This window comes from Scardinius erythrophthalmus (assembly GCF_964197995.2).
Source record: "Scardinius erythrophthalmus genome assembly, chromosome: 9".
NCBI classification, from domain to species: Eukaryota; Metazoa; Chordata; class Actinopteri; order Cypriniformes; family Leuciscidae; genus Scardinius; species Scardinius erythrophthalmus.
The window spans coordinates 3,190,082-3,203,321 of record NC_138229.1 but is presented as its reverse complement, the minus strand read 5'-3'; the positions used below and the strand labels follow the sequence as shown (position 1 = coordinate 3,203,321).

The 13,240-nt window shown below is 36.2% G+C and overlaps 1 protein-coding gene across 2 annotated transcripts; it reads left to right on the top strand.

Annotated features, from left to right (window-relative positions):
- Window positions 1-7,854: 7,854 nt before the first annotated feature.
- On the top strand, window positions 7,855-11,631 carry nmrk2 (nicotinamide riboside kinase 2). Of its 2 annotated transcripts, XM_081374558.1 has the most exons (8): window positions 7,860-8,021; window positions 8,098-8,188; window positions 8,979-9,027; window positions 10,151-10,322; window positions 10,405-10,476; window positions 10,555-10,661; window positions 11,124-11,209; window positions 11,291-11,631. In XM_081374558.1, exons 1-7 carry the CDS (start codon window positions 7,996-7,998, stop codon window positions 11,207-11,209), a joined length of 603 nt encoding a protein of 200 aa, XP_081230684.1. In that variant the 5' UTR covers window positions 7,860-7,995; the 3' UTR covers window positions 11,291-11,631. The 2 variants fall into 2 exon arrangements, with proteins under 2 accessions (XP_081230685.1, XP_081230684.1); XM_081374559.1 differs by lacking the exon at window positions 8,979-9,027 and having other exon boundaries at window positions 7,855-8,021.
- Window positions 11,632-13,240: the final 1,609 nt, after the last annotated feature.

Here is a 13,240-nt window from a genome sequence, read left to right as displayed (position 1 = left end):
GTGGGTGGGTGGGTGGATGGATGGATGGATGGATGGATGGATGGGTGGATGGACGGATAGATAGACATTAGATAAATAAAAAGCAAATAAAACATTTCTAAAATCTAATACAAGGGTGATTAATTATAAATGTACTTTGTCTCATCCACAGATAAACCTGGAGTCGGGAGTCGGGGATTCATCTGTGCATGTCATTTTCCAAAGATGATCCTTTAAAGAACAATCATGTGGACAAACACAATCATCAACATTTCAAAACGACTGTGTCTGCAGTGAAGTGTCTTCATACGCCCTGACCTTTGACCTGGATCACTTCACAAGCGGATCACAGCGGAGTAAGTGTGAACGAGAGAGAAAGCAGACGCTCACGGACTCTCTTTTCTAATCCTCGTTTTGTTTCTGAACTCAAACATCTGTCGTCTGTGTGGTACAGATGTGTTTTACACCAGCGGGATTATAACTTGAGTCGGCTGTTAAACATGTACAGATGCCAACCGCTTCCACACTGGGAAACTATTCTCCCGGTTACATAATGCAGCAGTTTACAGGTTTAAAGTCAATATGAAATCATGCTTGTCTCCATAATCTTTAATTGGACAACTTGCCATGAAAACAACTTTATTTACCATGCCAAATTGTTTAGAGCTGCAATAATTCATCCTTTCTAAATTATTTTATAATAGTTTAAAATAGTTTAATGCAGTAATTCAATGATGTAAAAGAGTTCTCAGCAATAAAAGCAAATCAGGATTTCTTTTGAAAACTTGACATTCATGTTGACTTTGAAACTGAGTAAATGTATAGCACATAAACAGACAGAAAGTGAAGGTTGTGAGACATACAGGTCACTCTGAGCGTCATGTTCACTGTGACTAATACATGTCTTTAATATTTCAGATTCAGAAGGCAGGGAACGTTCTGGCAAGGTTCTCTCAAAGTCATGAACAAACGTTCTCTCAGTAACATTTATAGAACATTTGTTCAAAGTTATCTGGTCTTTAATAATGTTCTCAAAACATTATTTATGCATCGTTCACGCAGTGTTTTTTCTGAAACGTTTTAGTTGGACGTTTTGCTAAACATTTTTTAAATGTTACTGCTTGGTTCCGAATGTTCAGAGAACATTTAAAAGTAACATTCCAAATGGAATGTTCCCCATTGCTGTGTCACATGACCTCAAACAATGATTTTCTTAATCTGAATGTTCGTCTCGTTTTTCAGTACAAATATCTAAACATTCTTAAAATCAAGATACATTTACTGGAGAAGCACAATTACTTGAGATATTCAGTCTTGCTTTATAAAACTAAAAATTAAGTGAGTTTTATCAGAAAAATAATCTTGTTTTCTTTTGAATGAAGTTTAAGGCCATTGATAGGTTGTTTTAAGGATAAACTTGCTACAATTTTATAAATTTGACTTTATACCTGAAGTGAGTAAATGCATCTTGATTTGAGAATGTTTCGATATTTGTACTGGAAAACAAGACAAAAATACTGAGTAAGAATCATTTTGCAGTGCATTGCATGTTTTATTCCGCAAATTGCATCCAGTTATAATCTCATTTTAAAGGGATAAGGGATCAAATGAAAACTCTGACATCATTTATGAGTTTCTGTATGAGTTTCTTTCTTCTGCTGAACACAAATGATGATATTTTGAAGAATGTTGGCAATCAAACAGTTGGCGGCACCCATTGACATCCATAGTGTTTCTTTCCTACTATGGAAGTCAATGGGGTCCAATTGGTTTGATTGCCAACATTCTTCAAAATATCTTCATTTGTGTTCAGCAGAAGAAAGAAACTCATATAGGTTTGAATAAATGATGACAGAGTGTTAATTTTTGGGGTGAACTATCCCTTCAATGCAGTTTTGTCTAAAAATGTCTAAACTTTTGGCAGTCAAGAAGAAGATAAAAATCATGGTTGATATGATTTCCTTTTCATGCATCACACGGTAAAGTGAAGGTCAAGTTGAGTGCATTGCATTGTGGAATACAGTATTCACAGTATGCAATCAATTCTGTGCACAATATGCATAAACTGTAGAAATAGTTCAAGTAGTGGGATAGAACGATACTCTGAACACAGATGACGTGTTCGGCATGAGCGGTGATATAGTGAGTAATACTGTACATGTACATAGACTTTGTCATCCGGCTCAGTGCGCTTCCAGCACCAACGTTCCGTTATGACATCACGAGAGGCGGAGCTTGTTATGACATCACGAGAGGCGGAGCTCGATATGGCATCACGAGAGGCGGAGCTTGTTATGACATCACGAGAGGCGGAGCTCGATATGGCATCATGAGAGGCGGAGCTTGTTATGACATCACGAGAGGCAGAGCTCATTATGACATAACGAAAGGTGGAGCTTGTTATGACATCACGAGAGGCGGAGCTTGTTATGACACCATGAGAGGCGAAGCTCGTCATGACATCACGAGAGGCAGAGCTTGTTATGACATCACGAGAGGCAGAGCTCATTATGACATAACGAAAGGTGGAGCTTGTTATGGCATCACGAGAGGCAGAGCTCATTATGACATAACGAAAGGTGGAGCTTGTTATGGCATCACGAGAGGCGGAGCTTGTTATGACACCATGAGAGGCGAAGCTCGTCATGACATCACGAGAGGCAGAGCTTGTTATGACATCACGAGAGGCGGAGCTCGTTATGACATCACAAGAGGCGGAGCTCGTTATGCATCACGAGAGGCGGAGCTTGTTATGACATCACGAGAGGCGGGGCTCATTATGACATCACGAGAGGCGGGGCTTGTTATGACATCACGAGAGGCGGGGCTCGTTATGACATCACGAGAGGCAGAGCTCGTTATGACATCACGAGAGGCGGAGCTCGTTATGGCATCACGAGAGGCGGAGCTCGTTATGGCATCACGAGAGGCGGAGCTTGTTATGACATCACAAGAGGCGGGGCTCGTTATGACATCACGAGAGGCGGAGCTTGTTATCCCTCCCTTCATAATGCCTTATGGGTACTTATGGGTTATATATCAGATACTGAGTTCTTATAATAATAACACTTTACAATAAGGCTCCATTTGTTAACATGAATCAACAATGAATGAACAATCCTTCTAAAGCATTTATTAATCAGTTAGTGTTAATTTCAACATCTACATTATTAAAATCAAAACTTGTATCTGTGTTAATATTACTTAATGCACTTGAGCTGACATGAACTAACTGTGAACGTCAAAGATTAATAAATACAATAATTGCACTTTTAATGTTAGCTAAACTAATGGGACCTTCACTGTAAAGTGTTATCTAATGTTTTCTGCTCGACACACAGTGACTAATTTCACAGTGAAAAATACAAGAAATGTTAGTTAGTTAATGTAGTGTCATTGATTGACCAATCAGCATGCAGGACTGGACCTGTCCGTTTTCTACGTGCTCATAATGCATTTTGATGGGATAATTTCATCCACATTATTGTATAATGTACATGATCAGACTGTTTAACAGTGTACTGTGTGTAAATCATTTGTATAGGATGTCCAATAAGTTGCTAACATTGATGATGTGATGACTAATAAAAGGTAAATATAACTGTCAAGTCTTGTATTTTCCAGTTTCTGGTTGCATTACTCTCAGGCCAGATATAGATAGACGAGCAGGATTTGGTGTTTAATTCAATAACGCGACGCGACACTGTTGTATCGGACACTCACTCTATTCTGAATGGTTCATGGGTCAGGAATGAGGTGAGTGACTCATAATAACACATCTGATATCTGAATGTCAGAAACACAACAAACGCAATCTGAGCCCACGCTGGAAAAACTCAACTTTGACCTAGTAAACAAAGTCTTTTGGCTTTTCCTGTTCATCTCTATTCATGCTGAGCTGTAGAAAGTACACAAAATGAGTAAAAAATAATGGGTATTGTGTCAATGTTTTTATTTAAAGCATTTAGCTCAAAGATTAAGTTAACATTAGTTAATGCATAACAATGAGAAATACATTTGTTTCAGTACTTATGAATCTATGCTAATGTTAGTTAATAAAAATACAGCTGTTCATTGTTAGTTCATGTTAGCTCAAGGTTACACTTTATTTTAAGGTGACGTAGTTACACATTACTACATGTACTTACTATAGTAATAACAGTAAATTATGCATAATTACAACTAAACCAAACCCTAACCTTAACTCTAAGTACATGTAGTACATTTTCAGTACTTTTTAAAATAAGTACAATGTAACTACGTCACCTTAAAGGAACACTCCACCGTTTTTTGAAATAGGGCTTATTCACCTTCTTTCCTACATTTAGATTGGTGGGCAAATGCATTTTTGTCTCAGTGCATGCATTGTTTTAGTTTGACAGGGTCGGCGCTAGCTTAGCTTAGCATAATGAATGGAATCCTTTGTTGCCAGCTAGCATGTCCTGAGTAAAAGTGATATAAAAAATAATAAAACCCACCTAATTACTTCTTGTGGCCTGCGTATTCACAACAAGTAAAAACAGTGATGCAGATTAACACTAGGCGATTTCCTAGGCAGATATTGACTTATGTATTAAGGACTATATTAGGTGGAAGCACAGGCGAAGCACTGCTACTTGGGCGTGAATAATCTGCATCTGCGTGTTAATCTGCATCGCTATTTGTACTTGTTGTGAATACGCAGGCCACAAGAAGTAATTAGGTGGGTTTTATTATTTTTTATATCACTTTTACTCAGGACATGCTAGCTGGCAACAAAGGATTCCATTCATTATGCTAAGCTAAGCTAGCGCCGACCCTGTCAAACTAATACAATGCATGCACTGAGACAAAAATGCATTTGCCCACCTATCTAAATGTAGGAAAGAAGGTGAATAAGCCCTATTTCAAAAAACTTTGAGTGTTCCTTTAACATAAAGTTAAACCAAGGTTCATTAAAAAAATATGAACAGATTTTGATTTTAATAATGTATCAGTAAATGTTGGAGTTAACAGAACTAAGATTAATGAATGCTTTTAAATATTTTTCATTTGGAAGTGCACCCAAGTTTCCATATTTAATTGTAGAAAACTATATAAAAAAAAGTCAATATTTATTTCTTAGCTTTCAAAAAAGATTAATTATATATATATATATATATATATATATATATATATATATATATATATATATATATATATATATATATATATGACAGGTTATAAAGACTTTGAAAGTCTAATTAAATAACAGTAAAAAGTAGGGCTGTAGTACTCGAGTCCGGTCTTGGACTCGAGACCGTTTTTCTATGGTCTCGGACTTGTCTCGGACTCGCTGGTATTCGGACTCGGACTTGTCTTGGTCTCGGCCACCATGGTCTTGCCAAATATGGCTTTTGGTCTCGACCGAGTCCAGGTGTCTTTATTATGTTCGCAGTAAGCACAGATACAGCTCTTTAATAAATAAATGTTTTAACTCGCTGAAAGTCCACCGCTAGTGCAACGTGAATATTCACATTTTTAATTGTCCATAACAACCCGAAAACTTGCCTTGCCTCGCCTCCAATAGTACTGACAGCAAACTTTTTTCATTTCAACCGCCACCCGCCCGAATTTAATTAAAATATTATTTTTCGTCACGTCATCCGCCCGATCCGTGGTTTATCCGCATCTCTAGAGTGTGTGTGTGTGTGTGTGTGTGTGTGTGTGTGAGTTGGCTCGGCCCTCCCTCATGCAGTTTAATTGGTTGACATGTGTATGATTGACAGGAACAGAATGTGAGGCTGATCAGACAGTCGAAACGAATGTGTGTGCGCCTTTAGGCCTATATAATTATTTTTTTGTTGTTCTTTGAATTAGTCAATTATTTTAAATAAAATTAAAATCATTCATTATTTCGTTATTACATAATGATTTAATTTCTATAGGCTATATTTTTTAAAAATGTTTACTCTTTGACACTGTTTTTGCTTTTAGATCAACATATAATAGACCTAAATGATTGTCTTGATAATGTCATGCATAAGACTTTTTTTTTTTCCTGTCCTGGACTCGGTCTTGACTCGGACTCGAACCTTTTTGGACTCGGTCTTGACTTGGACTCGACAAAGGTGGTCTTGACTACAGCCCTAGTAAAAAGCATGATTTTTGAACTGGAAATACTTAAAGTATTTAGTTTCAGTAGTGCTTAAAAATATTTCTGAAGTATAGTATATATTTCATATATAGGTAAAATATATACCTAAGATCTTTATACCGCTGTGTGATTATTATCAGTACACATCGTACACTTGCACGTGTTTGTTTACTGACATAAAAGGAAACTTGTGTGACTCGTGTCATTTATTGAATCATAAAACCAAAGGTTCAAAGTGTTTTATATTTGTGTTTTATATTACTGACATCCATGGGAGTTTTATGGTGGTAAAAACTGAAGTTCAGCTCCTCAATGTCAGATGACTGATAGTTATAAATGACAGAAAGATAAAAGATTATACAGTATGATAGAATATTAACAATGACTGTTGCAATAGTCATAAAAAGAAGTGAAATGTTAGTCTCAACACACGTGGACTCTAAACATGAATATTAAGATCAAGACAATGAATAATGACTTGCTTTTTGTATACGCAGTGTGATGCTGCATTATATTTGGCTAAAAGATGTCTAATATTGTGCATTTTGATGCTGTATAGGTCAGGTGAGGAACAGAGCTCTTGCCATTGGGCGTTTGCTATTAAAACTGATGGTCTGGTATTTATGTTTGTTGCGTCAGAAGCATTTGTGCCGTGATGAATGGTCACACATCATGCCAAATATAGCGTTACTGAGAGCTTTCGCCTCACGCCGGGAGAAAAGTTCCCTCACGCTGTGCCAAGAAGACACGTCCAGTGATATTGGAAACATTTAATCAGGATGGTCAAGTATCAGCAGAGGAAATGTGCTCTAATACCACGTGCCTGTCTTATCTTTATTTGACATTTTGCTCTGTGATCTGATCTCAGAAATGATGTGAGACGATGAGCACAAAGACAAAAGTAGCCTACATATTATTATACACTTTATATTATTGTATTATACATTATATTGAAGACATGCATACTAGAATTTATTTTAGTGGTAGTTTGTTTAATAATAGCAATTTGACTGCATTGATTATGGGATTTAATAATCAGTTAACTAGAATTGTGCATTAATTTTTTGACCCAAAATCCACAATTCATAAGCCTATAGATGGAAAACCTTGTTTTTGTCAGTTTTACAATACTGTACCATGGGCTATCATAGTAAAAACTATAATATAATATATATTATACATTTGGTTATACAAATGGTAATCAATCCGCCAAAAAAAAAAACGTTTACTATACTTTAACTATAATAAAACAATGGTTAACTTGTGAAGTAACAAGTTAAATCACTGTAAACACTGTTTTTATTATTATTATTGTGATTAAAAATCCTCCACTGTAACCACAAGTAATGGGTTGATGTCAAAGTAGCAACTTAACCGACTTAAACTGATGATAAATCACTGTAAAATCGCTAGTCTTTATTATTAGAATTGTCAGTAAATGGTTCGTTGTGTAAATGAATTCCTTTACCTGCGTGTATTCGTGTCATTAACCTCGATAGTGTTGGTCATGTGTTAAACAAACTGTGCTAGTTGGCATGATTTTGTGGTATATTTCCACTCTTTAATTTCCCCTCGTGCCCGCGCAGCGCGCGACCTGCTGACGAAGAGCGACAGGTGCGCCGATGGAACGGTGCCAGTATGCAAATTAGCAAGACGACTCAATCGCTGATTGGTTCCCAGAGAGCGGCCTGATTGGCCAGCTACCCGCGTCACCGTGACGCAAAGCCCAGCCGCCTATATAATGAGGGCGAAAGCCTAGTCCATCAATGAAATAGTAAAGAGAGGGAGATTCTGGGAGAGAGAGAAGAAGGAGATAGATAGAAAGCATTCCCGACCGAATTAAAGGAAGCTATTCCTTTGCTAGTGTCCCACTGCGAAGACCAAGATCAACAAAGATCAGAATGAAGTTTATTATTGGAATTGGGGGGTGAGTATAACCCACAAGAGCGTAATATTGAACCTCTATTGTATGATCTCATCGTTTAATAATGTGTCTATTACAGTGTGACCAATGGAGGCAAGACAACGTTGACGGGAAGACTCATAAAGAACTTACCAAACTGTTGTGTGGTGCATCAAGATGATTTTTTCAAGGTATGGATAGATTCCATGACACTTTGTTATATTACACTGTGGCCCTAGAAATATTTGGACATTTATGCAATATATTTAAGAGTGCATGAATGTTATTGCATTGTCACCATATGCAATTCATTTCATGCATTTTAATTTTGATCTAGGCTAAGTGTCCAAATACTTCATATTTATTGTGTAGTATCTAGACTATAGAATATAGAGCAAGGGACGGATAAGGTAAAGTCATGTAGGACTTAATCATATATTGCATTTATGGATCCTTTGTCCGTATTGTTGGTTCCATGTGGTTCATGAACCCTATGCTGGTGTTCTCCTGGACAGCCAACCTCAAAGGCAACAAATGAATGCCGTTTGTGGTGCCTAACATGCTGTAGAGTCTCACAGGCATTCATTTGCAGCATTAAACCCCACTAATATGATTCTCTTGCTCATGCATTTATCATTCTAATGCATGTAAGAGGATCTGGCAAGCCTTCATCACACTAGCGCCCATATCGTTATCTTTTATAACACCTCTTAAGTGCATCACACACACATTCCTAACTATCATTGGAGGCTCTTCTACACTAGAATCGCATTGCAACATGCTTGTAAAGATAATTCAATCCAACGAATGCACATTTAGTGCATTGCAACCAAATTATGTTAATTCTGCCCCCTCAACGCAATTCAAATTGAACTTGATTTTAGAAGACTAGCCTGAGTGCTTGGCGTCACATGTCCAGGTGGGACCAGCACTGCCTGAGCCATCTACACCTTTTTGTTTTATTGGTCACTGTTATTGCAGCCCCAAGATCAAATAGAGTTCGGGGAGGACGGCTTTAAACAATGGGATGGTAAGAGTGGCTTTCGCTGTGGGAAGAGAAACAGTAATGTATTCCCACCTTTCCATAAACATTCTGATGTTTGCTTTTCTGTAACATAAACCTAAAACCCAGCAAAAATACTTTTTTCTTACATTGCACGTCAAAAGTTTGGACACACCTGAAAACGTAGTTTTGTCGGCAGATATAAACTGTGCTTGTGAGTTTAAAAACAAAATTTGGAGCAGACACACTCTTAAAAATGAAGGTTCCAAAAGATTACGTTCTTAACGGAACCATTTTGTTACTTCGAGTAAAGAACATTTTTCCACTCTAAAGAACCTTTCTTACTTTGAAAAGGTTCCGTATATGTTAAAGATGATTTAATGCAACAATTAATGCCAATAAAGAGCCTTTATTTTTAAGAGTGTAGTGAAGGAAATAATTATGCATGTTCCTCCTCCTTCGCTAAGAGCCAGATTTACTATACAGAGCAAATTAGCCTGAGAGTGCAATCCCATAAAAGTGCAGATGGGAGAGGAAAGCTCTGCGTGTGATCTACTGATGACATGCACAAATTAAAGAATACAGACGCATCTGGATATTTTCCATAATGACCAACACAATTAGCGTCTGGATTAAGACATGGCTTTTTGGGCGGTAAATAATGGCGAAAACACCTGTAAATTGACGAGCGCAAACCTTAGTAAATCACCTTGCATGATCATTTAAATATTCTCCTCTCATTATTTTTCCATCTGAAAGGGAAACTCCAACATGTGCATATGCAATAAATTCAGCCACATAAATAACCCTGTCCTCGCCTTTCCAGCGCTGATTCTTCCCTGCGTGTCTTAGTAAATCCTGACAGTAGTTTTTAGTAAATCTGGCCGTAAAGTTATGAAAGCATCCAAGGATGAACGTCATGAATGTCCAAAACAAAGTAGAAGCTTGTGTCTCTTTTTAAGTGTGTCCAAACCTTAGACTGCTAGTGTAAATTTGACTCACAGTGTTATATTAATTATTAACATCCCTAAAAAAAGGAGAAAGGACAAAAAATATTTAAAGAAGAGAAAACATTTTTAATGCATTTCTTTAATGTTTCCAATATCCTAGCGTGTGAGACACGTCTTGTGTTTTCTGTCTCCTTGTGCAGTGATGACGGCCATGGACATGGATGCGATGGTGAGCACGATTAAAGGGTGGATGGAGAACCCGGTGAAGTTCGCTCGCTCTCATGGCGTGAGTGTTTCCGGCACCAACGACTCGGACCCGGAGCGCGAGATCCACATACTCATCGTAGAGGGATTTATTCTCTACAACTACAAGTAAGTGTTTCTGACTCAGGCCTTATTGACACATAAAGAGGTGACCGTAAGGTTGATGGATTCCTCTTGTTTCCACCTCCAGGCCTTTGCTCGAGGTCTACAACAAGAGCTACTACGTCACCATTCCATACGAGGAGTGCAAAAGGAGAAGGAGGTGATTATTTAGGATGTTTGCAGATGTTTGGTCAAATTTTATTTATTTTTTCCTCTAACAAATCCTCTTCCCTATCAGTACAAGAACTTACACCGTTCCTGATCCTCCTGGTCTGTTTGATGGCCACGTGTGGCCCATGTACTTGAAACACAGGACAGAGATGGAAAACAACAGCTTAGATATCCGTAAGTCTTACTTGGTACACACTACAAAAAAAAAATATTTTCCAGTCCAAATATCTAAACATTCTTATATCAAGAAGCATTTATTAGAGAAGTAAAATGACTAGAAATTAGAAAAATAATTTTATGTGAGTTTTTGCTTAAAACAAGCAAAATGATCTGCCAACGGGTTGAGAAAACCCAATGGGAATGAAAAACAAGAAAAATAATCTTTATTCAAATGGAAAAGTTATTTTTCTAACCCCATTGGCAGATTTTAAGCAAAAACTCACTTAATTTTTATTTATTTTTCCCAGAAAACAAGATATTATTTCTTAAGTCATTTGACTTCTCTAGTAAATGCTTCTTGATATAAGAATGTTTAGATATTTGGACTGGAAAAAAGACAAAAATACTAAGTGAGTGATGAAATGGCTTTCGCAACTCATGTAATCTGTAACTCACGTGGACTATTTGCATCTGCAGATTATCTGGATGGGATGAAATCTAAAGAGGAGCTCTATAACCAAGTTTATGAAGACATTCAGAACTCACTGCTGAATGCATTATAGGTAAGAATCTCCATCCTTTTATACACATGCCTCATTATAAAGGTGTTTTTCTCATCAGTTGTTTCTTCTTTCTCTTTGCAGCATCTCAGGAATGAAGATGTGTGTATAGAACTGTAAATAGCATCATACGTAGATATGGCTTCTGCCACTAGACGACTTTTGTAAATAACACAATGAAGTTCTAACTTATTTTAAAACTATCATAAAAGTTATTATATATTGCTGTACTTATGTTTTATTAAAAACATGCATTGCTCTCTGGGCTGTCCAGAGATGAACGGTGTATGCAAGTATGAATGTGTTTTCATTTTTCTGTAAACCATCTTGAAAATCTTTACAGTGAAAAATATGAGGGCTATAAAATATTTATTTCAAGCATTAAAAACAAAATGTTGAAATAAAAAAATACAATGGATACATAATACATTTCATGATTTATTCATTTAATTTTGTTAGTATAGATTTAATATTGTGTCATTCTTCATTTTACACCTTATTTATGCATACATGTCATATTTTTATTTATTGATTTGCAAAATGTTTTAGAATTTATTTAGTTTTGGCCAAATGTCATGTAATATTTAATTAGCTTCTTTGTTTGTTTATGCTAATATGCAGTGTTGGGTGTAATGCATGACTGAGTAATTAATTACTGTAATTGAATTACTTTTACTTCTGATGTAATTGCATTAAATACTGTATAGACTACAGAACAATTCAAAAACAGTGGATTTAACATCAAAATTTTAAGTTTACTGTTAAAATGTATGTTAATGTAACCTCCCTTTAAATCATTTAGTCAGTTCAATAATAATTGATGCAATTTTATATTTATTTGAAAAAATGTAAAGCGCATTTTCATGTCTATCCTTGTATTGTTAAACTGGACGAGGTTGATATGGAATTTAGAAGGTAATTAATGCAATACTTTTTAGAGAGAGTAATTAGTACAGTAATCTAATTACACTGTTGAATATGTATTTAGTAGCTAGTAAGTAATTACTTTTATTAGAGTAACCTACCCAACACTGCTAATATGTCAGTGTATTTCTATTTGTTGTTTGCAACATTTTATTTATTTGATAATTTCATGATATGCTTATTTAATTGCCTCCGTGTCATCAGGTAAATTATTTTGCACAGTTTTCCAGCAATGTTGGGCTGGTTTTTATTTATTCAAACATTTGTTAAAAGTCAATGCCAAAGCAAACACATAACAGACACTCAAACACAAGGTAATTTCAGTCATGTCTAGTTTGCCACACTGTCAATGCTAATTTTATTGAAGTACTGTCAGTGCACATAAACCATCAGGAACGTTCCCTTGTTTTATGAGGATCAAGTATTTAGACTGACTTAATGATATGTGATCATACATTATACAATGAATACTAAAGCAGAATGTCAACAAACAAGAATTCACACTGATGACTGCGTTGATGAGTTTATATGTGATTAAAAGCCTAAATCCTGTTAAACATATACAGCGATCGAGTCTCTTCAGAAAATTTGGACTGAACCACTCAATTCATATGGATTAGTTTTACAATCTCTTTATGAACTTTTTAAAGCGTCAAAGTGATAGTTGCTTAGACTGTCAATGGAGAGACAGAGATCTCTCAGATTTCCTCAAACTAATCATAATTTGTGTTCTGAAGATGAACGAAAGTCTTACGGGTTTGAAACGACATGAGGGTGAGTAATTAATGACTGAATTTTCATTTTTGGGTGAACTGTCCCTTTAAGATTTTTGTTTACTCAATGGGACACACTTAACCAGTGTGTGATTGTGGTGCGTCATTTTCAAACGTTTTACAAGCTACATATAATCTCTGCAGTCTCTACTCCAATAAAATGTGCAACACTTTACGTTTTACAAACAAATATATGTAACATCTAATCAATTAAACTTACAATGGAATGTTTTCCTAGAAATCAAGGCACATGAGTTCCTGGACGTGGAGATGGGATATATTTACTGCAGTTGTGTACTTACAATATCCCAAAAGTTGCCAAAGATTTTTAATTTCA

What these genes read in the sequence shown, in the direction of transcription:
- nmrk2 (XM_081374558.1), top strand. Translation starts at nt 7,996, where the DNA reads ATGAAGTTTATTATTGGAATTGGGGG. An exon ending in TTTATTCTCTACAACTACAA is followed by an intron (nt 10,323 to 10,404) that starts GTAAGTGTTTCT and finishes TTCCACCTCCAG; the next exon opens with GCCTTTGCTCGAGGTCTACA. An exon ending in AAACAACAGCTTAGATATCC is followed by an intron (nt 10,662 to 11,123) that starts GTAAGTCTTACT and finishes TTGCATCTGCAG; the next exon opens with ATTATCTGGATGGGATGAAA.